We start from the raw sequence: 27,766 nt of genomic DNA on the forward strand, positions 1-27,766 counted from the left end.
TGGTGCAATTCAAAAGAGATGACCATCTCGGTTCTTCCACTTCATGATAAGCGGGTGTGGCGCGGTTCAAAAGACGGTGAATTGACGGCTAAACAAGCTTATAATTACTTGCTTACGCCTCAGCAACCAGTTACTTGGTCATCATGGATTTGGAATAAATCTGTACCTCCTTCTAATTTGTTTGTAGTTTGGCGCTGCATACACAATCGGATGCCAACTGACAAAAACTTGTCGAAACGAGAATGCATTACTGTCTTGGCCTGTCCTCTTTGTCTTTGCCAATCAGAAAGCACAGTGTATCTGTTCCTCACTTTCTCTTTTGCGCAGCAGCTATGGACTTGGCTTGGTTCTCTGCTAAACAACGCCTTCGACTGCACGAGCGTGATCTCTCGCTGTTTAATTGTTTCCCACTGGCATGGAGTGAACTGTTACACAACCTTGTTGCTGTCTCGGTTGTGCATGTATTTCATACGATTTGGATGGCTCACAACAGAATTCGTTTCCACAACCTCTACCAGCCTCCAAAGCGGCCAAAACGGAAATGTCAAATAACCGATTATCCCAAAAGCTTAAGCTGTTAGGACAGAGTCACATCAATGGTTTTATATTATTTCTAACGGGAAATCCTTACAGCAATAGCAACCAGCGCACCGCCTCTGCCGGGTTTGTCTTTTTCTGCTAAGCTGCAGATTTTGCAGAATTTTTCTAGCGGTAAGGCCTAAAATTGTTTTTGTATATGCTATAAGTTGTTTTCATTAGTTATATTGAAAACCTTATGAAAAAACATATAAAAATTGTCATAAGCTGTTTTTATAAATTCTCCTAAACAGTCTCACAAAACTTATGTCAATAGATAAACTCAAATAAGCCAATTCAAACATACCTTTATGCTTATATTTCATTTTTCTAAATTCATAAGACAATACAGAAGAAATTCAGCTATATCCTTATCTTCACATTGATTACCACAAATTCATATCACATCTCTTCAATAGGCTCGGTTCTTTTTTTTTTTGGTACAACCAATAGGCTCGGTTCTGTTTCAACTAATATTAAGCATTCATAGAATTCATAATGGTGTGATAAATCAAGGTAATAAAACAGCTCAGACATAAAAATTTGGTTCAGTTTGTTTTAGCTTTTTTAAAAAATGATTTTTATAGTGTAACACTTCTCACTTCAAATGAAAAATTGGTTTAAATAGCTTCTCAATAAAATATCATTTTAAGTATCTTATCATTTGTTACAACTTTTTTTGAATCATAAAATGTCAAAAAATCTCTCAAATAAAATGATTTTTAAACTTATGCAAAATAATTTATGCAAATAAAAATTTAGTTGAAATTCTCTCAAGAAAATAATTATTTTAACATTGTTGAATTTATAAATAAAAACACCATTAAATATAAATGGGTGTACTATACAAAACAAAGCCAATGGACTAGTTGAATTGGATTAAAGATTTATTACATGATTTTTAAATGGAACCAATAAAAGAAATTACAATTTCTTTTTTAACTAACTAACTAACTAACTAACTTGCAGATCTGACCGTCTAGTTCCGTATGAGCGCCACTTTTTCAGTAGGTTAAACGAAAGGAGCTACAAGTGTCATCTATGCTGCCAGCCCTAGATGATCATGGTTGTGCCTCATCTTCAATTGCCAAAAACTCGCCCTTATGAGTTGACAGATTTTCGGGATGCATCATTGTTAAGTTCAAGTCTTGTAGATCATGTTCATATACCAAACGATACCCACAATGCTGCACCTCCAAATCACTACCTTTGTCATTATAAATGCCAGCTTTGAAAATGATATAATCAAGATCGGTTAGAGGTTGGTCAATCGACTTCATAATATCAAAGAATGATCTCTTAGGAATATAGAATAGGTACATGTGATTTGATTTGACCAGAATAAGACCTCTTTCTAAAATTACACCAATACCATCAGACCAACACAATCTATTACTATTATTATGAAATTCATAAAATATACCCGAATTACTATCAGAAGCTTCGACAGTTCGATCAGAAGGTTCAACAGAAAATACCACACAACAAGCAATGCCAATGCAATTATTGTTCATAATGGTAGATAGTTCCATTCTTATTGAACCACTCTCGCTCTGATTTTTGAACCAAATTGGTATTTCACTTCTAGGAATAACAATATCAATTAAATTCCCATAAAAGAAGGCACTAGACGACTGCTGTCTTGCCCAAATGAATTGTGTCATCCATGAAAATGCAATGTTATCACAATATTCACTCTCACCCAACTTAGGACAATTGAAAATGACCAGTCCTATTTTCCTCTTATAATTATAATTTTTCATATGCTTGAAAGTGGTCTTATGTTTTGTCATATGATCAAAAAAAGTAGGTAAAGGAAGCAGAGGCAAAGATTCCAAAAGCATGCAATGCTGTAAGTTTAAATATTCAAGGTTGGAAAGCTCCTTCAGGCTAGGTAGTGTCACAAAATTGTTCCCCCCTATATTTAATCTTTTTAGCTGACGTAGACATCCAATTGCACTTGGGAGTTGACTTAGACCACAGAAACTGATATCAACTTTACTCAAACAATATAAGCTAAGAAAAGAAGGCACCAAAGAACTAGCTAAACCTTCATGATAACCGTAAAAGGAACGTAAACCAATTGTGGTCCGTTTCCAGAAGGAAGTTCTTGATTGCCTTGGAATTGGATTCTTATTCATTTTGGGACACCCCGAAAGATTTAGATATTGAAGAGAGGTGAGACCAAATATGTTGTTTGGTATGTTTACTAGATTTTTGCAATCTTTCAAACTTAAGTAATAAAGCTTTTTTAGAACCCCGATAGATGGATCAATTTCCACAAGCTTTATACAACCTGTAAGATCTAGCTCCTCAAGGTTTGGAATATCCCCAAAATCTGGCATCTTTCTTAGATTTTTTGAGTAAGTTAGATCCAACCTTCTCAAATTGGGCAAATACTGTCACAGACCAACAAAAAAAATAGACAAATTTTCATTTTGCTCATAGATTATAGCATAATTTTTTATTCTAATTGATTTGTGTCCCTAAGAGGAAAAAAACTGAAAAGAGAATTTATAGTACCTTCTTATCTTTCCATAGTTGTTTGAGGCAGCTATGCCTCAAGGTCAATTCAACAAGTTGATTGGGATGAAAACATGGCGGCAAATACTCAAAAGGATACCAAAACCACTCCACATATCTTAACTCATTAGAGAGGTAGCTAAGGTTTCCTTTAAAAATAATGTCCCCGAATATGAGCAATCTAAGATGACTCATTTTTGATAATGTTTCAACCATGATCGGTTTTTGTTTGTCCTCAAAATATATACCTAATGATATGGCTTCAACCGTCCATTCCTAAAATATTACAAAAAAGAAAGAGAGACTTGATTAACTTTCAAAATATATAGCTTTTATAAATATGCAAATAAATTTTCTATTATTAATCAACAATAGTTTACCACATTCTCTAACATAACATTTTGGAGTTGTTCGTAGAGCCACACCCTCGTCCACTTTCTTGATTCTTTGGTTGAAATTTCTTGGACAATGTTTTTGCCCAACTCTTCTAACAAACTATGCATTATAATTCGATCTCCATTTGAAATGCTTAGAAGTGATTTATCAATTAGAACTCTTAAACCAATATCAGCATGAAATCCACAGCAATTTAGAACTTTTTTGACATAACTCTCCTGGCACCCATTGAAAAAACAAGCAATATCAAGAAATATTTCTTTTTCCAATTCCTCCAACCCATCAAAACTTAATCGTAACACATCCATGACATCTTTGTTTGGACTTTCTCTCAATCTAGACAATGCACTTTTCCATTCAGATATATCTCGACCAAACAAAAATGAACCCAATATTTTAATTGCTAATGGTAAGCCATCGGCATAATGTAGTATGCCATTAACCAACCCTTCATAACTACTCAAAATATGGTCAAGTTTGAATGCTTTTCGACAAAATAATTGAACGGAGTTAGTCTCATTCAAGAGTGGAACTTTGTAAACTGCATCCACTCCATATGCTTTCAAGATATGCTCATCTCTAGAAATTATAATGATTCTACTCCCTGCACCTAACCATTCACGATTCACGGCTAACTTATCGAGTTGATCAACTTTATCAACATTGTCAAGAATTATAAGTGCTCGCAGGCGACGAAGCCTACTTTGTATCAAGTTAGCCGTGTCATAGAGATTGCATATCTGAAAGGGTTCCCCACCAAGAGTTTGGTGTAGGATTTGCTTTTGTGCACCAATTGGACCATCATGTCTATATATTTTGCTTAGATCATCAATAAAACAACGAGCATCAAATTGATGAGAGATTTGACCAAATAAAGCAGTAGCAAGAGTTGTCTTCCCTACTCCACCCATCCCACAAATTCCTACAACCCGAACATCATCAAGTGAGTCTAAAAGTAATAGATTTACTACTTTCTCAATAGGTAAATTTATCCCAATTAAATCTTTTGGAAGATATGAAAATTTGTGACCCAATAATATATTCATTATCTCTTCAGCAATCTTTTCAATCTCTGCATTTTGAGCCCTGCAAGTTTTGAAAAAGTCAACCTATAACCCCAAATCATTACATAAGGAAATGAAAACACAAAGCTTGTGAACAGGTGAAGATAACATAATTTAGTTTCTCCTTTGGACAACATTGTTCTTAACTAAAGTTTGAAAAGGGAAAGTGAAATGAAATATATGGTTTTAATTATCAAAATCATAGCCTTTGTTTTTTTTAACCTTACTTTGAATTCTTATCAAACTCATAAGAGAATATAGTTTACTATAGTTTGAAAAAAGATTACAGATGTTTACTGTTTTCTTTTTATTTCAACTAACAAACATAAGAGAATATTATACTCACAATTTCTTTTACAATTTTTGAAAATAGATCAAGCATTTTCAAAAAATTTAAAAATACCAAAATATTGTTTTAATCATTTTTTAAATTGAAAATGCATTCTTCTTAATTTTATTTTTAAATTTTCTCTATCTCAAATATTCACTACACTACAAGAGTCTTCTATTTTCTTGATAGTTGTTAAGAAGTCGTAGAGGCAACTCTAAGCCGGTTTTGTAAAGTTGAGTTAGGTCAAACTCTCACCTTACAAATCAATTTTGTAAGGTTGAGTTAGACTCAACTCTTAATTCTAAGATGGTTTCAGAGCCTCCTCCACGATCTCCTGAGCCACTTGCTATCAGGTTTCTGATCGTGCCATCCACCATTAATAGTTGTGCCCCAAGCCTAACAGAGTTGGGCACGAGGGGGTGTATTAAGAAGTAGGAGAGACAATCACCACCTTACAAGACGATTTTGTAGAGCTGAGTTAGGTCCAACTCTCAATTCAATTGTAAAAATGAACATAAATTCTAGAAAATGAAAACTAAAAATGTTTGCTTTCTTCTTAAATTGTTTTCATCATCTTTGCAAATAAAAACTGGTGAATTGTGAAAATGAACATAAATAAATTCTAGAAAATAGAAACTGAAAATGTTTTTAAAGAGTAAATGAAATCTTACTTATGACGCATATCCCAACCAGAGTAATTGGCGACTTGTGTTAAAGCTTCCCTCCATCTTTGCACCAAATCTGAGTCATGTTGAAATCTTTCCTCGTGTTTGGCAAGGTCTTCAGCATAACTTCCTTTTTGATGTCTCACATCAGAAGGATCAACATCATAGAAAACAGGAAGAACACATCTTCCAGAAACTTGACTACAATGAAGGATAGATTCCAATTCTCGCAAGCACCATGTTGAAGAAGCATAGTGTTTTGAGAAGATCACAATGAAAATCTGAGAGGCTTCAATTGCACAAAGGAGTTCAGGTGCTATGGATTCCCCTTTCTGAATCTTAGTGTCATCTCTGAATGCTAAAATGCCTTTTCTTCGAAAGGCAGCAAAAAGATGATCGGCGAAATTGTTGCGTGTGTCTTGACCTCTAAAGCTAACAAAAACGTCATACTTCAATTTCAATGTCATCATAGAAGAAGAAGAAGAAGAAGAAGAAGAAGAAGAGTTGGTTTGTATGATAGTGCAAGCCATATATCTAAATCAGCAAATTAGGTGAATGAATGAAAGGGTTACTAAGATCTATGATTTGGTTATGGAATGCGATGGGACTTTATGCAAATTAGGTGAATGAATGAGTGGGTAATGGGTAGTGACACTTCCAGGTAATTCAATGGTTCCTTTTTTATATCTTCTGGGTAATTCAACCGTTCCTTCTTGGTAGCTTCTTTTTTAGGTGATAAATTCATTTTATTTTATTTTTCACTATTAGTTTCCGGATCACTAGAGCATATAATCTCATATGAATGTTAGTTTTGTTATCAAGTGATTTTAGCCTTTTTATTGTAATTGCGAGTAATTGAACCGTAGTTTTTGTTATCAAGTTCATCTTCGATCACCAATATATCAACTAAATATCTGTGTGATAAATTCAGTTTTGTTTTATCACAAAAATTTCACATCTTTAATTAATAAATCTTTCATTCAGTTTCTAAAATATCATTCACTCTCACCATTTTAATCCTTGAACGATTGAAATCAACTTAAAAAAAATTAAAATATTCTCTCATCTAACTATTTAATCTCTTTGTTGCGGAAAATGTGATGTGAGTTAGTCCCACATTATTTTGGAAAAGTGAATATTAAACAATTTATAAGTGAGAGATCCATAAACTTGTTAAACTGTGGGTTTTGCATAAAAGTGTGGTGGTGTCCAACCACTTATAAACTTGTTCTTAAGCCCAATATAGATAATCCTCTAACTGATCCTCGTGACCCATTAAAAGTATTAGAATCGACACATTGTCCCCTCGTGACTCAACACTCCTTTTTTTATAAAAAAAAAAACTTGGTATCCGGCCTTAGGACCGATCCCACCGCCCACTTGCGGGGGCCCCATTTAAAGTCAGAGTTTTATTGCTCTGTATGGACTTAGCCCACCGAAATTGACACCAGTGGAAATCGAACCTGAGACCTTGAGAGGAGCATACTCCAAGGGCCCAAGCCAACACCACTCGACCAACCCCAAGTGAGTTGACTCAACACTCCTTATCCGCGGATTATAGCCATATACTAGTATATTAATTGTATATAAACTAGAAAATATGCGTAGAATTAGAAATAACATGTAGTAGTACATCTCAAAACTTTATTATCTCCGGATGTCACTTTAACATGTACTTTAACAGTGCCCCTCGTGACCAATTGTCCCTTCTTGCTCTTGGTAGCTTCTTTTTTTTTTTGAAAAAATCATTTTTTTTCTTTTTTATATTAAAGAGGGCCTAAGCCCAAAAAAAATTACAATAAGATTAGTCTTGTGGTAGTAATTCCCATAACTTTACCAAACAATACGTTCATCAAATGAGCAGGACGTGTCTCATAAAACCTTTCGCCATCTCCCAAAGAGCAAATCAATATTGACTAACTGATCAGTGCATTTTGGCACATATTTTATGGCTTTGTACTTTGACGTATTGGAAGTTTTTCTAGCCTAATATTAACTTTTTACCATGTTTCTAAACTTTGGGTCATAATTGAGCTCTAATGTATTTCTTTGATTAATTTTCGGATTTAATTGCATGTTGATCCTTCTCAGTCTGCAGGTCATAACTTGAGCTACGAGTATCGGATTGAGGCGCCGGAAGATGCGTTGGAAAGCTGAGATCAAGAGCTACAACTTTTATGTTGAGGCCAAAACCCAGTTCGGAGCGCAAGTGTGTCAAATATTTACGTTTATGTTCCAGACTTTATAAAAATAATGTAATTTCGGGTCAAACTTATGTTTTTCGACCCGTAGCTTTTTAAGCCCAATTTTCTCTGAGTACTTAAGCAAAAACACAGCTAGGGTTTCAGGGAGAGGGAGTATTCACGCAAAATAGAAAAGGAGGGCTGCTTTGCTCTCATGGAAGCCTAAAAACCCTAGGTTGATTCATTGGTATACGGGAACATCGTTCATGACTTCTTGAGGTTCAATTCTTAATAGTAATTCAGTTTATTTATTTATTGTCTTCTCTTATCAATTCATGCTCTTTATTTATTTATGAAACTCGAATATAGTGATGCTTAATCTCTATTTTGAGTTATATATTGTGAGACTTTTCGGATTGATTCATCGCTTGTATGACTAGTTCGAATAGGAATTGATATAGTTTTTTTCGCGCTTAGCAAAAAAGGGTTGGTCGAAATCTGTCATGATACAAACTGTGTTCTAAGTGACGCTTGTTCACTACTCATGGTTAGTTGAACACATTCTTTGCTTAATCGAATGAATTCGTATAAACTGTTTATCGCTTGTATAATCGGTCTTATAAACCAACCAAGACATGAATATATAAACAATATTTTATGTGAACCGAGGATAGAATCATAACGAAGTTTTCCTAAAACCAATGGATTGATCGTCTTTTTATCAATTGAATTTCTAATACTCTTTCGATCTAAACAAACCCAAAACCCCCCTTCTAATTGTGTTATTCATTGTTCTTATTTTTACTAATTATTAAATTAGAGGTCCTTGTGAGACGACCAAGGTTAACTACCTTGTTACTACTTTTCTTAATTAAAACTTATTTTGATCACCAAACGACAGTGATCAAATTGGCGCCGTTGCCGGGGATCCCTGATTAGGATTAGTAAAATTTAGAACTAACTAACGTTACTAACAATTTTGTTTTGTGAGTTTTAGTTGTGTTTCAGGTTCTGACGTTGAATTTTGTAGTGAAGCTGAAAAATAATTAATTTTCGGTTCATATCTCGGATTGATCCGAAATTTGTTCCACAAATCCGAAAAAAATCAAGGAACAAAACTTTCGTATCTTTGATACGAAAATTCAGGCTGAAATTGCGAAATTCCTTCGTTTAGACCACTTTTTAGTTTTTTTGAATTTTCCATATATTTAAAAAAATCCAAAAAAATTATATATAGATTTGTTTTATTTTTAGAGATTTTAGGTGGTATTTTTATTTTTTTTAGATTTTATTTGACTCAATTTTTTATTTTTCTCTTCATTTCATTTAGACAAAAAAAAAAAAAAAAAAAAAAAGTTTTACTTGAGTCTTTAAACTTGAGTTTTGCTCAGGAGAGCAAAAGAATAAGTGTGGGGGAATTTGATCAGTGCATTTTGGCACATATTTTATGGCTTTGTACTTTGACGTATTGGAAGTTTTTCTAGCCTAATATTAACTTTTTACCATGTTTCTAAACTTTGGGTCATAATTGAGCTCTAATGTATTTCTTTGATTAATTTTCGGATTTAATTGCATGTTGATCCTTCTCAGTCTGCAGGTCATAACTTGAGCTACGAGTATCGGATTGAGGCGCCGGAAGATGCGTTGGAAAGCTGAGATCAAGAGCTACAACTTTTATGTTGAGGCCAAAACCCAGTTCGGAGCGCAAGTGTGTCAAATATTTACGTTTATGTTCCAGACTTTATAAAAATAATGTAATTTCGGGTCAAACTTATGTTTTTCGACCCGTAGCTTTTTAAGCCCAATTTTCTCTGAGTACTTAAGCAAAAACACAGCTAGGGTTTCAGGGAGAGGGAGTATTCACGCAAAATAGAAAAGGAGGGCTGCTTTGCTCTCATGGAAGCCTAAAAACCCTAGGTTGATTCATTGGTATACGGGAACATCGTTCATGACTTCTTGAGGTTCAATTCTTAATAGTAATTCAGTTTATTTATTTATTGTCTTCTCTTATCAATTCATGCTCTTTATTTATTTATGAAACTCGAATATAGTGATGCTTAATCTCTATTTTGAGTTATATATTGTGAGACTTTTCGGATTGATTCATCGCTTGTATGACTAGTTCGAATAGGAATTGATATAGTTTTTTTCGCGCTTAGCAAAAAAGGGTTGGTCGAAATCTGTCATGATACAAACTGTGTTCTAAGTGACGCTTGTTCACTACTCATGGTTAGTTGAACACATTCTTTGCTTAATCGAATGAATTCGTATAAACTGTTTATCGCTTGTATAATCGGTCTTATAAACCAACCAAGACATGAATATATAAACAATATTTTATGTGAACCGAGGATAGAATCATAACGAAGTTTTCCTAAAACCAATGGATTGATCGTCTTTTTATCAATTGAATTTCTAATACTCTTTCGATCTAAACAAACCCAAAACCCCCCTTCTAATTGTGTTATTCATTGTTCTTATTTTTACTAATTATTAAATTAGAGGTCCTTGTGAGACGACCAAGGTTAACTACCTTGTTACTACTTTTCTTAATTAAAACTTATTTTGATCACCAAACGACAGTGATCACTAACGCATCAGCACACAGATTTGTCTCACGATATAAGTGCCGAACAACAACTTCCCACTCAAGATCCAATAATTTTCGAATTTTTTGGACAATAGCAATTCCACGATGACTACCAAATCCATTTCCCCAAAAATATAACCAATCATACACTTGAAGTAGTGCACTACTGCATAATCACTTTTTCCTAACTACAATGATGCCAAACCTTAATGTCTTTTGACTTGTAAGTAAGAGAGATGCTTTTCACATAGATTTAAGTTCTTCACTTCATTGAATCTTATCATAGTGTGTGAACCAAAAACAACCAAATGACAAAATCTATTTTGTTCATTCTAATCTTGTTTTTCTTTTTCACCTATGCAAATTCTCAACAATCTCAATTATACAATGAAGAACATGAAATTCTAATGAAGATAAAAAAGCACTTTCAAAATCCATTATTCCTAAGTCATTGGAATTCATCAAAAACTTCATATCATTGTTCATATCCAGAAATCACTTGCACAAATGATGATTCAATCACTTCACTTTCAATGATCAACACAAACTTAACACAAACACTTCCACCTTTTCTTTGTGAACTCAAAAACCTCACTTACATTGATTTTCAACTCAACTACATACCAAATGAGTTTCCAACATTACTTTACAATTGTTCCAAGCTTCAACATCTTGACCTTTCGCAGAACTATTTTGTCGGTAACATACCGAATGACATCGATAAGTTGGCCAATCTGCAGTTCCTTAGCCTCGCCGCAAACAGCTTTTCAGGTGAAATTCCAAGGAGTATTGGAAACTTGAAGAATTTAAAAAGACTTGAACTATATCAGTGTCTTTTTAATGGTACTATTCCCGATGAAATCGGTAATTTGTCGAATCTTGAAACTTTGTTTATGTTCTCATATGGTATGCTACCTAGAACAAAGTTACCATCTAGTTTTACTAAGTTGAAAAATTTAAGGATATTTGATATGCATGACTCTAACTTGGTTGGAGAAATTCCTGAAACAATTGGTGAAATGATGGCTTTGGAAGATTTGGATTTATCAGGAAATTTTTTGAGTGGAAAAATTCCAAATGGTTTGTTCACTTTGAAAAATTTGAGCAGACTTATTCTTTATAACAATAGTCTTTCTGGAGATATACCTGATGTGGTTGAAGCGTTCGAGTTAACAACCTTGGATCTTTCGTATAATCTTCTCACCGGAAAAATACCAGATGATTTTGGAAATATCAAAAAGCTAAAGTACTTGGCCTTGTTTACAAATCGATTATCCGGCAAGGTACCGGAAAGCATCGGTAATTTGCCGGCTCTGACTGATTTTATTGTTTTTCAGAACAATTTATCAGGTAATCTTCCTCAAAGTTTTGGTAGGTTTTCTAAACTTGAAACTTTTCAGATTGCATCTAATAGTTTCAATGGTAAGCTACCACAGAGTTTGTGCTATCATGGAAGGTTAGTTGGTTTAACTGCTTATGACAATAATCTAAGTGGTGAGTTGCCGAAATCTTTAGGTAGTTGTAGCAGTTTACAGTATCTGAGACTTGAGAATAATGAGTTTTCTGGTGAAATTCCTAATGGTTTATGGACATCTATGTACTTGACAACAATTAGGATAAGTGAGAACATGTTCACTGGCCAGCTTCCCGAAAGATTGGCTCGGAATCTTTCAGAATTAGCCGTAAGTCACAATCGATTTTCAGGTACAATTCCGAATGGAGTTTCTTCTTGGAAGAAGTTAGTGAAGTTCAATGCTAGTAACAACTTTTTCAATGGAAGTATTCCGTCGGAGTTAGCATCTCTTCCTCAGCTAGAAACTCTTCTACTTGATCAAAACCAGCTCACCGGTCAAATTCCAACGGATATAACATCATGGAAGTCTCTAGTAACACTAAACCTCAGCCACAATCAACTATCTGGCGAAATACCTGATGCAATTTGTAGGTTACCTTCGCTAAGTGTGTTGGACTTATCAGAAAACAAAATCTCCGGCCGAATTCCACCTCAGCTATCTTTGAGACTCACAAATCTCAATCTATCATCAAATTATTTGATAGGGCGGATTCCAAGTGATTTCGAAAACCTTGCGTATGAAAGCAGCTTTCTAAACAACTCTGGTCTATGTGTTGATAAATTAGTACTAAACCTTGCTTTGTGCAATTCTGGAACTGCAAGAAGAAGAAGAGGAGACTCATCCATGTCTAAGGCGTTGGTCGTAATCTTGGTGGTAGTAGCTTCTTTAACGGTTTTCTTGGCATTATTCTTGTCAATCAGTTTTTACAGAAAAAGAAAGCGGTTAATGAAAAGGACATGGAAGCTAACTTCATTTCAGAGGCTAAGTTTCACAAAATCAAATATTGTGTCCTCGATGTCAGAACATAATATTATTGGTAGCGGTGGATTTGGTTCTGTTTATCGCGTCGCTGTTGAGGGTTTAGGCTATGTTGCAGTGAAAAAGATCAGAGGAAATAGCAGAAAGTTGGATCAGAAGCTTGTGGATTCATTTCTTGCAGAAGTTGAAATACTTAGCAAAATTCGGCATAACAACATTGTGAAGTTGATGTGTTGTATCTCAAGTGATGATTCGCTACTCCTTGTATACGAGTATCATGAACATCAAAGCCTTGATAGGTGGCTGCACAAGAAAAGTAAGTCACCGGCTGTGTCGGGAACTGTAAATGGTAACATCATTGATTGGCCAAAGAGATTGCATATAGCCATTGGAGCTGCACAAGGTTTGTGCTACATGCATAATGATTGCTCGCCGCCTATTGTTCATCGAGATGTGAAAACAAGTAACATTCTTTTGGATTCTCAATTCAATGCAAAAGTTGCTGATTTTGGTTTGGCTAGGATATTGGTCAAGCCGGAAGAACTGGCCACCATGTCGGCTGTGGCTGGAACATTTGGCTACATTGCTCCAGGTGAATAAATATCTCAATATATCTTTAATAGTATCTTCGATAATATATTAGAGTATCGTATATTATCTTAAATCTCGTAACTTCAACATTTGGCATCAATATAATCTCAATGTTTCTTTCATGCATGAATTGCAGAATATGCTCAAACAATACGAGTCAACGAGAAGATAGATGTCTATAGTTTTGGAGTAGTCCTATTGGAACTGACAACCGGAAAAGAGGCAAATCATGGAGACGAATACTCGTCTCTCGCAGAATGGGCGTGGCGCCACATTCAGATAGGAACCAATATAGAAGAACTTCTCGACGACGACGCTATGGAACCTAGTAACTTGGAAGAAATGTGCAGCATCTTCAAACTCGGAGTTATGTGCACTTCAACATTGCCAGCTAGTAGACCATCAATGAAAGAAGTCTTGAAGGTATTGACCGGCTGCAAGGATCTACTCGCCAACGCGGAGAAGATTGTTGATATTTATGATTCTGCTCCACTTCTTAAGAATTTGAAATGGGAAAAGCAGTTGGAATTTTCAGCATAACAGCTAGGAAGTTTGCATTAAGTTCCTCTAAAGTTAGAAGATTAAGTGATAATTAATGTGATAAAATACATGCACATTTGTAACAAACTAGGAAATTCAGCTTTGGACTAACTGTTATAGATCCTTAATTAGTTCAAACTTCAAAAGAGAGAAATCTCAAAGTTTTGAGTATCCTATCTGATAATAATGCAGAAAGGTGACAATAAACATAAGGGATGGTCTTGAAGTTAGAATTGGAGACTATGAAACTCATAGTATTAGTAATAGTGTGCTTTGCAAATTGCATAAGGCGATCGAGATGGATGTATTGAAAAAATAAATGTTTTTTTAGTATAAATGGTATGGGCCTGTTTGCAGCTTATAGCACAAGTGCTTATCATGATAAGAGTTTACGTATAAGCTTACATAAGCTATTTTTGTAGGAAAATATAAAATAAAATTGGTGCAATTCAAAAGAGATGACCATCTCGGTTCTTCCACTTCATGATAAGCGGGTGTGGCGCGGTTCAAAAGACGGTGAATTGACGGCTAAACAAGCTTATAATTACTTGTTTACGCCTCAGCAACCAGTTACTTGGTCATCATGGATTTGGAATAAATCTGTACCGTCTTCTAATTCGCTTGTAGTTTGGCGCTGCATACACAATCGGATGCCAACTGACGAAAACTTTTCGAAACGAGAATGCATTACTTCTAATTCGCTTGTATATGCTATAAGTTGTTTTCATTAGTTATATTGGAAACCTTATGAAAATGAGCTGAAAAAACATATAAAAATTGTCATAAGCTGTTTTTATAAATTCTCCTAAACAGTCTCACAAAACTTATGTCAATAGATAAACTCAAATAAGCCAATTCAAACATACCTTTATGCTTATATTTCATTTTTCTAAATTCATAAGACAATATAGAAGAAATTCAGCTATATCCTTATCTTCACATTGATTACCACAAATTCATACCACACCTCTTCATTCTTCAATAGGCTCGGTTCTTTTTTTTTTTTTTGGTACAACCAATAGCCTCGGTTCTGTTTCAACTAATATTAAGCATTCATAGAATTCATAATGGTGTGATAAATCAAGGTAATAAAACAGCTCAGACATAAAAATTTGGTTCAGTTTGTTTTAGTTTTTTTAAAAAATGATTTTTATAGTGTAACACTTCTCACTTCAAATGAAAAATTGGTTTAAATAGCTTCTCAATAAAATATCGTTTTAAGTATCTTATCATTTGTTACAACTTTTTTTAATCATAAAATATCAAAGAATCTCTTATAAAATGATTTTTAAACTTATGCAAAATAGTTTATGCAAATAAAAATTTGGTTGAAATTCTCCCAAGAAAATAATTATTTTAACATTGTTGAATTTCTAAATATAAATGGGTGTACTATACAAAACAAAGACAATGGACTAGTTGAATTGGATTAAAGGTTTATTACATGATTTTTAAATGGAACCAATAAAAAAATGACAATTTCTTTTTTAACTAACTAACTAACTTGCAGATCGGACCGTCTAATTCCGTATGAGCGCCACTTTTTCAGTAGGTTAAACGAAAGGAGCTACAAGTGTCATCTATGCTGCCAGCCCTAGATGATCATGGTTGTGCCTCATCTTCAATTGCCAAAAACTTGTCCTTATGAGTTGACAGATTTTCGGGATGCATCATTGTTGAGTTGAAGTCTTGTAGATCATGTTCATATACCAAACGATACCCACAATGCTGCACCTCAAAACCACTACCTTTGCCAAAATACATCATGCCAACTGTGAAAATGATATCATCGGTGAGAGGTTGGTCAATCCTCTTCATAGTATCAAAGAATGATCTCTTAGTAATATAGAATAGGCACATGTGATTTGATTTGACCACAATAAGACCTCTTTCTAAATTTACACCACCACGACATTCCCAACCCCATCCATTACCATTATTATAACGAAATTGATAAAATATATTCGAAAATGGTTTATTAGAAGCTTCAACAGTTCGATCAGAAGGTTCAACAGAAAATACCACACAACAAGCAATGCCAATGCAATTATTGTTCATAATGGTAGATAGTTCCATTCTTATTGAACCACTCTCGCTCTGATTTTTGAACCAAATTGGTATTTCACTTCTAGGAATAACAATATCAATTAAATTCCCATAAAAGACGGCACTAGAGGACTGCTGTCTTGCCCAAATGAATTGTGTCATCCATGAAAATGCAATGTTATCACAATATTCACTCTCACCCAACTTAGGACAATTGAAAATGACCAGTCCAACTTTCCTCTCAAAATAATAATTTTTCATATGCTCAAAAAAAGTAGGCAAAGGAAGCTGAGGCAAAGATTCCAAAAGCATGCAATGCTGTAAGTTTAAATATTCAAGGTTGGAAAGCTCCTTCAGGTTAGGTAGTGTCACAAAATTGTTCCCGCTTATATTTAATCTTACGAGTTGACGTAGACATCCAATTGCACTTGGGAGTTGGCTTAGACCACAGAAACTGATATCAACTTCACTCAAACAATATAAGCTAAGAAAAGAAGGCACCAAAGAACTAGCTAAACCTTCATGATAACCGTAAAAGGAACGTAAACCAATTGTGGTCCGTTTCCAGAAGGAAGTTCTTGATTGCCTTGGAATTGGATTCTTATTCATTTTGGGACACCCCGAAAGATTTAGATATTGAAGAGAGGTGAGACCAAATATGTTGTTTGGTATGTTTACTAGATTTTTGCAATCTTTCAAACTTAAGTAATAAAGCTTTTTTAGAACCCCGATAGATGGATCTATTTCCACAAGCTTTATACAACCTCTAAGATCTAGCTCCTCAAGGTTTGGAATATCCCCAAAATCTGGCATCTTTCTTAGATTTTTTGAGTAAGTTAGATCCAACCTTCTCAAATTGGGCAAATACTGTCACATACCAAGAAAAAATAGACAATATTTCATTTTGCTCGTAGATTTTAGCATAAAATAAAAAATAAAAAAAAATTCTAATTTATTTGTGTCCCTAAGAGGAAAAAAACTGAAAAGAGAATATATAGTACCTTCTTATCTTTCCATAGTTGTTTGATGCTGCTATCCGTCAAGTTCAATTCAACAAGTTGATTGGGATGAAAACATGGCGGCAAATACTTGAAAGGATACCTATCCCACTCCACATATCTTAACTCATTAGAGAGGTAGCTGAGGTTTCCTAAAATAATTCTGTTCCTCAATATGAGCAATCTAAGATGACTCATTTTTGACAATGTTTCACCCATGATCAATTTTTCTGTTTCTTGGTCCTTTAAATATCTATCAAATTTTATGGCTTCAACCTTCCTTTCCTAACAAATTACAAAGAGAAACTTGATTAACTTTCAAAATATATAGCTTTTATAAATATGCAAATAAATTTTCTATTATTAATCAACAATAGTTTACCACATTCTCTAACGTAACATTTTGGAGTTGTTTGTGGAGCCACACCCTCGTCCACTTTCTTGATTCTTTGGTTGACATTTCTTGGACCATGTTTTTGCCCAACTCTTCTAACAAACTATGCATTCGTATAATTTTATTGTCATTCATGCTTAGAAGTGATTTATCAATTAGAACTCTTAAACCAATATCAGCATTAAATCCACAGCAATTTAGAACTTTTTTGACATAATCCTCAAAGCACGGATTGAAAAAACAAGCAATATCAAGAAATATTTCTTTTTCCAATTCCTCCAACCCATCAAAACTTAATCGTAACACATCCATGACATCTTTGTTTGGACTTTCTCTCAATCTAGACAATGCACTTTTCCATTCAGATATATCTCGACCAAACAAAAATGAACCCAATGTTTTAATTGCTAGTGGTAAGCCTTCGGCATAATGTAGTATGCCATTAACCAACCCTTCATGACTACTCAAAATATGGTCAAGTTTGAAAGCTTTTCGACAAAATAATTGAAGGGAGTTAGTCTCATTCAAGAGTGGAACTTTGTAAACTACATCCACTCCATACTCTTTCAAGATATGCTCATCTCTAGAAATTATAACGATTCTACTCCCTGCACCTAACCATTCACGAATCACGGCTAATTTATCGAGTTGTTCAACTTTATCAACATTGTCAAGAATTATAAGTGCTCGCAGGCGACGAAGCCTACTTTGTATCAAGTTAGCCGTGTCATAGAGACTGCATATTTGAAAGGATTCCACACCAAGAGTTTGGTGTAGGATTTGCTTTTGTGCACCAATTGGACCATCATGTCTATATATTTTGCTTAGATCATCAATAAAACAACGAGCATCAAATTGATGAGAGATTTGACCAAATAAAGCAGTAGCAAGAGTTGTCTTCCCTACTCCACCCATCCCACAAATTCCGACAACCCGAACATCATCAAGTGAGTCTAAAAGTAATAGATTTACTACTTTCTCAATAGGTAAATTTATCCCAATTAAATCTTTTGGAAGATATGAAGATTTGTGACCCAATAATATATTCATTATCTCTTCAGCAATCTTTTCAATCTCTGCATTTTGAGCCCTGCAAGTTTTGAAAAAGTCAACCTATAACCCCAAATCATTGCATAAGGAAATGAAAACACAGCTTGTGAATAGGTGAAGATAACATAATTTAGTTTCTCCTTTGGACAACATTGTTCTTAACTAAAGTTTGAAAAGGGAAAGTGAAATGAAATATATGGTTTTAATTATCAAACTCATAGCCTTTTTTTTTTAACCTTACTTTGAATTCTTATCAAACTCATAAGAGAATATAGTTTACTATAGTTTGAAAAAAGATTACAGATGTTTACTGTTTTCTTTTTATTTCAACTAACAAACATAAGAGAATATTATACTCACAATATTTTTTACAATTTTTTAAAATAGATCAAGCATTTTCAAAAAATTTAAAAATACCAAAATATTGTTTTCATCATTTTTTTAAATTGAAAATGCATTTTTCTTCATTTTATTTTTCAAATTTTCTCTATCTCAAATATTCACTACACTACAAGAGTCTTCTATTTTCTTGATAGTTGTTAAGAAGTCGTAGAGGAAACTCTCACCTTACAAGCCGATTTTGTAAGGTTGAGTTAGGTCCAACTTTCACCTTACAAGTCGGTTTTGTAAGGTTGAGTTAGACTCAACTCTTAATTCTAAGATGGTTTCAGAGCCTCCTCCATGATCTCCTGAGCCACTTGCTATCAGGTTTCTGATCGTGTCATCCACCATTAATAGTTGTGCCTCAAGCCTAATAGAGTTGGGCACGAGGGGGTGTATTAAGAAGTAGGAGAGACAATCACCACCTTACGAGCCGATTTTGTATCTTTTGGGAATTGCCTTGAAAACGTGGAAAAAACACTAATCTGCTGTTTTTTCGCCCCGGGCGAAAAAACCCGTGCCCCGGGCGAAATTTGAAGCAGGAAAAGGGGGCTCTCTATTTTCTTGTCGCCCCAGGCGAAAAAACTGGTGCCTCAGGCGAAAATTTTCGCCCCAGGCGAAAAAGTGGTGCCTCAGGTGAAAATTGCTGCAGGGTATTTAAAGGGTCACGTTTTCTGTTTTTTAACAACAAGTTTTGAGGGTTTCTTTCACCAAAACGGTGGCTAGGGTTAAGAGGGTTACTCTTTGTTCATCTCTAGGTTTTGGGTGTTGATTCTTTCATCTTGTAATCACTTATCATTGAAATCTCTTGGTCACGGGAAGAGATTTGGGAAAAGGGTAGAATTAGGGTTGAAGTCTAATTCTTGCAACTCTTTTGTATTGAATCTCGTTGTAATCAAGCTTTTCATTGATAGTGGAACGGAGAGTGGCTCTCTCCCTCAGAGTAGGTCGGTTTCGACTGAACTGGGTAAACAATTGCTTCGTGTTCTTTACAGTTTTATTACTTATCTTTTGTTCGTGATTATTATTGCTATTTCCACGTTTTGATTGCTTATTCGATTTGCTCCACACATCAAGATTATTGGTGTGATTATTAAAGAATTCACAACAATTGGCGCCCACCGTGGGGCAAATGATCAAACGAATTAAGTATCATGGGTTCTAAGTGGAAGATTGAGAAGTTCACCGGTAAAAATGACTTCGGTTTGTAGAAGGTGAAGGTACGGGCAATATTAACACAACAAAAGTGTGTTGAAGCATTGTTGGGCATATCGAATATGCCAAATACTCTCTCAAACGCAGAAAAGAGCGAGATGAATGATAAGACTTTGAGTGTCATTATCTTGTGCCTCGCGGATAATGTGTTGAGGGAAGTAGCTAAAGAAAAAACTGCGGCGGCTATGTGGACCAAGCTGGATGCGTTGTATATGACGAAGTCTTTGGCACATAAGCAGTGTTTGAAAGAACGGTTATTTTTCTTTCGAATGGTGGAGAACAAGCCTGTGGTGGAGCAACTTTCGGAGTTCAACAAGATCATTGACGACTTGGCGAACATTGACGTGAATTTGGAAGACGAGGACAAGGCATTTCATTTGTTGTGTGCTTTACCCAAGTCACTTGAAAATCTCAAGGATGCGTTGCTCTATGGCAAAGAAGGTACTATCACATTGGATGAAGTTCAATCGGCTTTGAGGACCAAAGAGTTGACAAAGTTGAGAGACTTGAGGGTTGATGATAGTGCGGAAGGGTTAAATGTGATGAGGGATAGAAGTGAGAACGACGGTAGAGGAAAGGGGAAGAAATATGGGTCAAAGTCTAGACCAAAAGGTGATAATGGTGGCAGGTTCAGATGCTTCTATTGTCAGGATCCGGGTCACTTCAAGAAGGACTGTCCTCAGAGAAGGGGCAATGGTAGTTCGTCAGCTCATGTTGCCTTTGATGAGGAGGAAGGCTATGAGAGTGCGGGAGCACTCATAGTCACCAGTTGACACTCATAGCTTGCTGATCAGCCTGGAGAGGCGGTGGAATAATACTCAACATCAGCCTGGAGAGGCGGTGGTAATAATACTCAACATCAGCCTGGAGAGGCGGTGGAATAATACTCAACATCAGCTGGAGAGGCGGTGGTAAGAATACTCAGTTACAAGGTGGAAGACATAGTGGATATACCAGTTTAAGGCTTTGGTGGAAGAATCTCGGTTTGAGGTGGAGGTATACCAAAGTGGTATGGCTATGGAGACCTTGTGTGGAAGCAACGGTGATCAAGCTTGGTAACTTGCTAGACTGCTGGAGGTAGTTGGACACAAGGAGAGTTTGAGGTTGCAGCTTGTGAAACCACCTAAAAATTCCAAGGTTGGTTGGAGGCAAGCATACCTTCAAGAGTACGGAAAGCTACAATCCGGGGTTTGAAGAGGGTATGGTTTAGCTTGTGTATTGTCCTAAAAATCCAAGGGCAATTGGAGGCAAGCATTTTTCGGGAGTACGGAGAGGTAGACTCCGGGGGCCGAAGAGGGTATGGTGTAAACAAGTGGAGAGAGCAGCACAGTGGTTGATAGGAAGTTGGCATCACCATCGTTTTAAAGGCAAGGTGGAGATTGTTGGGAATTGCCTTGAAAACGTGGAAAAAACACTAATCTGCTGTTTTTTCGCCCCAGGCGAAAAAACCCGTGCCCCGGGCGAAATTTGAAGCAGTAAAAGGGGGCTCCCTGTTTTCTTGTCGCCCCAAGCGAAAAAACTGGTGCCTCAGGCGAAAATTGCTGCAGGGTATTTAAAGGGTCACGTTTTCTGTTTATTAACAACAAGTTTTGAGGGATTCTTTCATCTTGTAATCACTTATCATTGAAATCTCTTGGTCACGGGAAGAGATTTAGGAAAAGGGTAGAATTAAGGTTGAAGTCTAATTCTTGCAACTCTTTTGTATTGAATCTCGTTGTAATCAAGTTTTTCATTGATAGTGGAACGGAGAGTGGCTCTCTCCCTCAGAGTAGGTCGGTTTTGACTGAACGGGATAAACAATTGCTTCGTGTTCTTTACAGTTTTATTACTTATCTTTTGTTCGTGATTATTATTGCTATTTCCACGTTTTGATTGTTTATTCGATTTGCTCCACACATCAAGATTATTGGTGTGATTATTAAAGAATTCACAACAGTATCGTTGAGTTAGGTCCAACTCCCAATTCAATTGTAAAAATGAACATAAATTCTAGAAAATGAAAACTAAAAATGTTTGCTTTCTTCATAAATTGTTTTCATCATCTTTGTAAATAAAAACTGGTGAAATTGTGAAAATGAACATAAAGAAATTCTAGAAAATAGAAACTGAAAATGTTTTTAAAGAGTAAATGAAATCTTACTTATGACGCATATCCCAACCAGAGTAATTGGCTACTTGTGTTAAAGCTTCCCTCCATCTTTGCACTAAATCTGAGTCATGTTGAAATCTTTCCTCATGTTTGGCAAGGTCTTCAGCATAACTTCCTTTTTGATGTCTCACATCAGAAGGATCAACATCATAGAAAACAGGCATAACACGTCTTCCAGAAACTTGACTACAATGAAGGATAGATTCCAATTCTCGCAAGCACCATGTTGAAGAAGCATAGTGTTTTGAGAAGATCACAATGAAAATCTCAGATCCTTCAATTGCACGAAGGAGTTCAGGTGCTATGGATTCCCCTTTCTGAATCTTAGTGTCATCTCTGAATGCTAAAATCCCTTTTCTTCGAAAGGCAGCAAAAAGATGATCGGCGAAATTGTTGCGTATGTCTTGACCTCTAAAGCTAACAAAAACATCATACTTCAATGTCATCATAGAAGAAGAAGAAGAAGACGAAGAAGAAGCGTTTGTTTGGATGATACTGCAAGCCATATCTAAATCAGATTTGGTTATGGAATGCTAAAATCATGGTGAGAGTTTATAAACGTGAGTCTAGTGGTAGGAAACGCCAAACCAAACAGGGACTTCATAAAAGAAGCAGTGGGTACTGGGTAGTGACACTTCCAGGTAGTTCAATTGTTCCTTCTTGATATCTTCTAGGTAGTTCAATTGTTCCTTCTTGGAAGCTTCTTTTTTCTTTTTTCTTTTTTGTGATAAATTCAGTAAAAAAAAAATTCACCACCGGTATTTGGCGCACCGGATCGTCTAATTTGGTTCGGGATCAGTTCTAGCATCAAGTGATTTTAACTCTTTTTCGACCGCTATTACGGGGGATTGAACTGTAATCCTTTCTATTAAGTTTAGCGTCAATCATCGTTGGATCAACTAACGATTTGTGTGATAAATTCAGTTTTGTTTTATCACAAAAAATTTACTCTTTAATGAATAAACCTCCCATTTAATCCCTAAACTATTGAAATCAACTAAATTTCTTTTTAAATATTCTCTCATCTAACTACTTAATCTCCTTGTTGTGGGAAATGTGACTGAGTTAAATCTCACATTATTTTGAAAAGTCGAGATTGAATACTTTATAAGTTAGAGACCCATAAACCTAATGCTTTTATGGTTTTGGCTAAAAGTATGGTGTCCAACTCACTTATGAGATTGTTTCTTAAGCACAATGTGAAAGTGTAATTTAGTGACTCACACTTGAGGGGAGATTATTGTGGTAAGTGTAAGGTAAGTTAAATCATACATTGCTTGAAAAAGTGGAAGAGGACCCATAAACTTAATAACTTGGAGTATCTACAATGGAACTACTCATTTTTCAGTATTTAACCGGATCCCACGTATACACATCACTCGTTTATAAATTTTTAATAATAATACCATACGGTAATAATTTCATTTAAACATAGTGAAGCATGATCACAAATATTTTATCATATTATTTGGACTCATATGCACTCATATTTGAAAAATGGTAGAAAGGGAAATAAATTATATAATATGTAAAAAATGAAACAAAAGGGATAGTCTTGAAGTAAGAATTGAAGACCATGAAACTCACAGTATCCTTTTCCTAGTATTAGTAAGAGTGTGCTTTGCAAATTGCATAAGACAATTGAGCTGGGCAGCTAGCTGGAGAACAAATACAACTATATCCATTGATGAAGATGATAAGAAATTTAATAATAAGAAAAATGGATGATAAGAAAAAAAACATTATATTGAGAAAGAAAAAAATATGTCCAAAATGTGTACAACCAACTATTGTCAAGTTGATAATCTATGTCTTTGGTTATTTTTCCTGATGCAGTTATCTCTCAAGGCATAGTGCTCACATCACATCTTTTCACCGTTACATTTTTTTGGGTCTATAGACGAAGTGGTAAACACCACTGAAACGCACACACAATTACGAAATCCTGAATGAAGGAGTTCAACTTAATAATATCAACATTGTCGGTTGAACTAGTACTTTAAACTTCAAAGGAAAGAAATCTCAAAGTTTTGAGTAACCTATCTGATAATAATACAGAAAGGTAACAAAAAGGTTTCCATGGAATGCATATATAATAATATCAAAAGGAACTCTTCATTGATAACTAAAAAAGAAATGAATTAAAATCTTTCACCTTTGCCAATAAGCTGATCCTGATTTATTCTCATTGTCAACATGTTACATTTTGTAAAACATCACTAGTCAAAAGTTAACATCTCCCTATTATTCTTAAAAGTGGGAGAGACATTGTGTAACCAAAACAATGCCCTGGCAATTAACCAAGAAGCAGCAAGGTCACAGCAACAACACTAAGCGAACTTCGACCGCACTCCAGTTGAAACCACTGAAGGACAGGTAACTAAGGCTTTGCCGCATCAATCTATCGATCTATTTAGTATGAAGAAAATTGAAACTAGTATTACTCCTTGTTTACTTTTGGCAACTGTGTTAATCAAATTCTTTAGGACTCTTCCGAACCTACATACTGCGACTGAGAAGCTGCAAGGAGGGCTGCTCCGATTCCAGAGCCGTCATTGGAATGCTCAATGCCGATTGTCTCGGCTGCTTCTTTTCCCATCAACTCCTTTAGTGTATTCTCCATGCATGTTCGGAATTTTGTGTAGTGTTCAAACAATCCTCCATCCAATGCTATCACTGATTTTTGTTTCTCCCCGGCCTTTACCGTGTCTCTTCCCAGTTTCCTTAGGATACCGAAAATAGCAGCAGCAGCAAGACGGGCCCCTCGAACAGAAACAATATCACAGAGTTCCACAACAATCTTCCTCATTTTTAGAGACGTGTTATCGATCTAAAACAAGAAGGAAATCAATGAGAAAACCGATACATTTTGTTTGTTCTTAGCATAATTTATATGAATTAACTTGTGATGAAAGATTACAAACAACTTATTTACTACCTTTTTTATCCAATTCAAGAAGGAAAAAAAGTTATGAGATTATATAAATGTAACCAACAAACAAGAGTATTTGTATTTTCCGCATCTTCAAAGAAGTGGACATACCTCCAATATATCCCTCAATTTCTTTCCAACCACATTTAGATCCGAAGATGTATCGTGATGCATAGCAGACATGTCAGGTGTCCTATACATTCCATAAAAAAAAATGTGAAAGTTCTATGCGAAGAAAGTTAAGGGTAAAAATGTACACCTCAAATTAATTTGTTTTAACATCAATAACCAATTTAGTATTCAGCATTGTTGTTGCTGGTGACAAGTTACACAACAAAAGACGATAAGATCGCAAATTAAAGTCTCAGATTGGATAAATCAGCATACCTAAGTATGAAAGGAATTCTCAACTTGGGAGGAACAGTATCTCCAAAAAATTCAGCTTCTTCAGCCATCTTCAGTAGTACTCTCCTTACAATATCGCCCAAATACATACCAAATGACATCGATAAGTTGGCCAATCTGCAGTTCCTTAGCCTCGCCGCAAACAGCTTTTCAGGTGATATTCCAATGAGTATTGGAAACTTGAAGAATTTAAAAAGACTTGAACTATATCAGTGTCTTTTTAATGGTACTATTCCTGATGAAATCGGTAATTTGTCGAATCTTGAAACTTTGTTGATGTTCTCATATAGTATGCTACCTAGAACAAAGTTACCATCTAGTTTTACTAAGTTGAAAAATTTAAGGATATTTGATATGCATGACTCTAACTTGGTTGGAGAAATTCCTGAAACAATTGGTAAAATGATGGCTTTGGAAGATTTGGATTTATCAGGAAATTTTTTGAGTGGAAAAATTCCAAATGGTTTGTTCATTTTGAAAAATTTGAGCAGACTTATTCTTTATAACAATAGTCTTTCTGGAGATATACCTGATGTGGTTGAAGCGTTTGAGTTAACAACCTTGGATCTTTCGTATAATCATCTCACCGGAAAAATACCAGATGATTTTGGAAATATCAAAAAGCTAAAGTACTTGGCCTTGTTTACAAATCGATTATCCGGCAAGGTACCGGAAAGCATCGGTAATTTGCAGGCTATGACTGATTTTATTGTTTTTCAGAACAATTTATCAGGTAATCTTCCTCAAAGTTTTGGTAGGTTTTCTAAACTTGAAACTTTTCAGATTGCATCTAATAGTTTCAATGGCAAGCTACCACAGAATTTGTGCTATCATGGAAGGTTAGTTGGTTTAACTGCTTATGACAATAATCTAAGTGGTGAGTTGCCGAAATCTTTAGGTAGTTGTAGCAGTTTACAGTATCTGAGACTTGAGAATAATGAGTTTTCTGGTGAAATTCCTAATGGTTTATGGACATCTATGTACTTGACAACAATTAGGATAAGTGAGAACATGTTCACTGGCCAGCTTCCCGACAGATTGGCTCGGAATCTTTCAGAATTAGCCGTAAGTCACAATCGATTTTCAGGTACAATTCCGAATGGAGTTTCTTCTTGGAAGAAGTTAGTGAAGTTCAATGCTAGTAACAACTTTTTCAATGGAAGTATTCCGTCGGAGTTAGCATCTCTTCCTCAGCTAGAAACTCTTCTACTTGATCAAAACCAGCTCACCGGTCAAATTCCAACGGATATAACATCATGGAAGTCTCTAGTAACACTAAACCTCAGCCACAATCAACTATCTGGCGAAATACCAGATGCAATTTGTCGGTTACCTTCGCTAAGTGTGTTGGACTTATCAGAAAACAAAATCTCCGGCCGAATTCCACCTCGGCTATCTTTGAGACTCACAAATCTCAATCTATCATCAAATTATTTGATAGGGCGGATTCCAAGTGATTTCGAAAACCTTGCGTATGAAAGCAGCTTTCTAAACAACTCTGGTCTATGTGTTGATAAATTAGTACTAAACCTTGCTTTGTGCAATTCTGGAACTGCAAGAAGAAGAAGAGGAGACTCAACCATGTCTAAGGCGTTGGTCGTAATCTTGGTGGTAGTAGCTTCTTTAACAGTTTTCTTGGCATTATTCTTGTCAATCAGTTTTTACAGAAAAAGAAAGCGGTTAATGAAAAGGACATGGAAGCTAACTTCATTTCAGAGGCTAAGTTTCACAAAATCAAATATTGTGTCCTCGATGTCAGAACATAATATCATTGGTAGCGGTGGATTTGGTTCTGTTTATCGCGTCGCTGTTGAGGGTTCTGTTTATCGCGTTGGATCAGAAGCTTGTGGATTCATTTCTTGCAGAAGTTGAAATACTTAGCAAAATTCGGCATAACAACATTGTGAAGCTGATGTGTTGTATCTCAAGCGATGATTCACTACTCCTTGTGTACGAGTATCATGAACATCAAAGCCTTGATAGGTGGCTGCACAAGAAGAGTAAGTCACCGGCTGTGTCGGGAACTGTAAATGGTAACATCATTGATTGGCCAAAGAGATTGCATATAGCCATTGGAGCTGCACAAGGTTTGTGCTACATGCATAATGATTGCTCGCCGCCTATTGTTCATCGAGATGTGAAAACAAGTAACATTCTTTTGGATTCTCAATTCAATGCAAAAGTTGCTGATTTTGGTTTGGCTAGGATATTAGTCAAGCCGGAAGAACTCGCCACCATGTCGGCTGTGGCTAGAACATTCGGCTATATTGCTCCAGGTGAATAAATATCTCATTATATCTTTAATAGTATCTTCGATAATATATTAGAGTATCGTATATTATCTTAAATCTCGTAACTTCAACATTTGGCATCAATATAATCTCAATGTTTCTTTCATGCATGA

At 35.4% G+C, this 27,766-nt stretch overlaps 4 protein-coding genes across 8 annotated transcripts in view; 1 reads left to right on the forward strand and 3 right to left on the reverse strand.

Annotated features, from left to right (window-relative positions):
- Nucleotides 1–1,423: 1,423 nt before the first annotated feature.
- LOC123883788 (disease resistance protein RUN1-like) lies at nucleotides 1,424–6,353 on the reverse strand. Its single transcript, XM_045932719.1, has 4 exons — nucleotides 5,562–6,353; nucleotides 3,480–4,581; nucleotides 3,100–3,375; nucleotides 1,424–2,975 (listed from the first exon to the last, which is right to left on the reverse strand). The coding sequence occupies exons 1-4, from the start codon at nucleotides 6,083–6,085 to the stop codon at nucleotides 1,638–1,640; spliced, it is 3,240 nt and encodes a 1,079-aa protein (XP_045788675.1). The 5' UTR covers nucleotides 6,086–6,353; the 3' UTR covers nucleotides 1,424–1,637.
- A 4,040-nt stretch (nucleotides 6,354–10,393) lies between these two features.
- LOC123883791 (receptor-like protein kinase 5) overlaps nucleotides 10,394–27,766 on the forward strand; it is a 32,999-nt gene continuing 15,626 nt past the window's right edge. The window contains exons 1-2 of one of the 5 annotated variants that reach the window (XM_045932722.1): nucleotides 10,394–13,253; nucleotides 13,389–14,153. In XM_045932722.1, coding sequence (XP_045788678.1) covers nucleotides 10,637–13,253; nucleotides 13,389–13,792 — 3,021 coding nt within the window. In that variant the 5' untranslated portion in view covers nucleotides 10,394–10,636 and the 3' untranslated portion in view covers nucleotides 13,793–14,153. Of the gene's footprint in view, nucleotides 13,254–13,388; nucleotides 14,154–25,449; nucleotides 27,179–27,235; nucleotides 27,639–27,766 lie in introns of those variants that run through there. The other 4 variants (XM_045932725.1, XM_045932726.1, XM_045932724.1 and 1 more) reach the window with 4 other exon arrangements.
- LOC123883790 (disease resistance protein RUN1-like) lies at nucleotides 15,186–22,696 on the reverse strand. Its single transcript, XM_045932721.1, has 4 exons — nucleotides 22,017–22,696; nucleotides 17,219–18,320; nucleotides 16,840–17,121; nucleotides 15,186–16,705 (listed from the first exon to the last, which is right to left on the reverse strand). Exons 1-4 carry the CDS (start codon nucleotides 22,529–22,531, stop codon nucleotides 15,395–15,397), a joined length of 3,210 nt encoding a protein of 1,069 aa, XP_045788677.1. The 5' UTR covers nucleotides 22,532–22,696; the 3' UTR covers nucleotides 15,186–15,394.
- Nucleotides 24,122–25,478, reverse strand: LOC123883795 (hexokinase-1-like). Its single transcript, XM_045932730.1, has 3 exons — nucleotides 25,345–25,478; nucleotides 25,069–25,150; nucleotides 24,122–24,855 (listed from the first exon to the last, which is right to left on the reverse strand). The coding sequence occupies exons 1-3, from the start codon at nucleotides 25,461–25,463 to the stop codon at nucleotides 24,508–24,510; spliced, it is 549 nt and encodes a 182-aa protein (XP_045788686.1). The 5' UTR covers nucleotides 25,464–25,478; the 3' UTR covers nucleotides 24,122–24,507.

This window comes from Trifolium pratense, linkage group LG5 (genome assembly GCF_020283565.1).
Source record: "Trifolium pratense cultivar HEN17-A07 linkage group LG5, ARS_RC_1.1, whole genome shotgun sequence".
NCBI lineage: Eukaryota > Viridiplantae > Streptophyta > Magnoliopsida > Fabales > Fabaceae > Trifolium > Trifolium pratense.

Bases quoted from the DNA above. Each gene is read 5' to 3' on its own strand.
- LOC123883795 (XM_045932730.1), bottom strand. From the start codon at position 25,463: ATGTCATTTGGTATGTATTTGGGCGATATTGTAAGGAGAGTACTACTG. The intron at 25,151-25,344 runs GTATGCTGATTT...TGGAATGTATAG, and splicing joins AGAATTCCTTTCATACTTAG to GACACCTGACATGTCTGCTA. The intron at 24,856-25,068 runs GTATGTCCACTT...TTCTTGTTTTAG, and splicing joins AATTGAGGGATATATTGGAG to ATCGATAACACGTCTCTAAA.
- LOC123883788 (XM_045932719.1), bottom strand. From the start codon at position 6,085: ATGGCTTGCACTATCATACAAACCAACTCTTCTTCTTCTTCTTCTTCT. The intron at 4,582-5,561 runs GTAAGATTTCAT...CAAAACTTGCAG, and splicing joins GGTTGGGATATGCGTCATAA to GGCTCAAAATGCAGAGATTG. The intron at 3,376-3,479 runs GTAAACTATTGT...GTAATATTTTAG, and splicing joins ATGTTATGTTAGAGAATGTG to GAATGGACGGTTGAAGCCAT.
- LOC123883790 (XM_045932721.1), bottom strand. From the start codon at position 22,531: ATGGCTTGCAGTATCATCCAAACAAACGCTTCTTCTTCGTCTTCTTCT. The intron at 18,321-22,016 runs GTAAGATTTCAT...CAAAACTTGCAG, and splicing joins GGTTGGGATATGCGTCATAA to GGCTCAAAATGCAGAGATTG. The intron at 17,122-17,218 runs GTAAACTATTGT...GTAATTTGTTAG, and splicing joins ATGTTACGTTAGAGAATGTG to GAAAGGAAGGTTGAAGCCAT.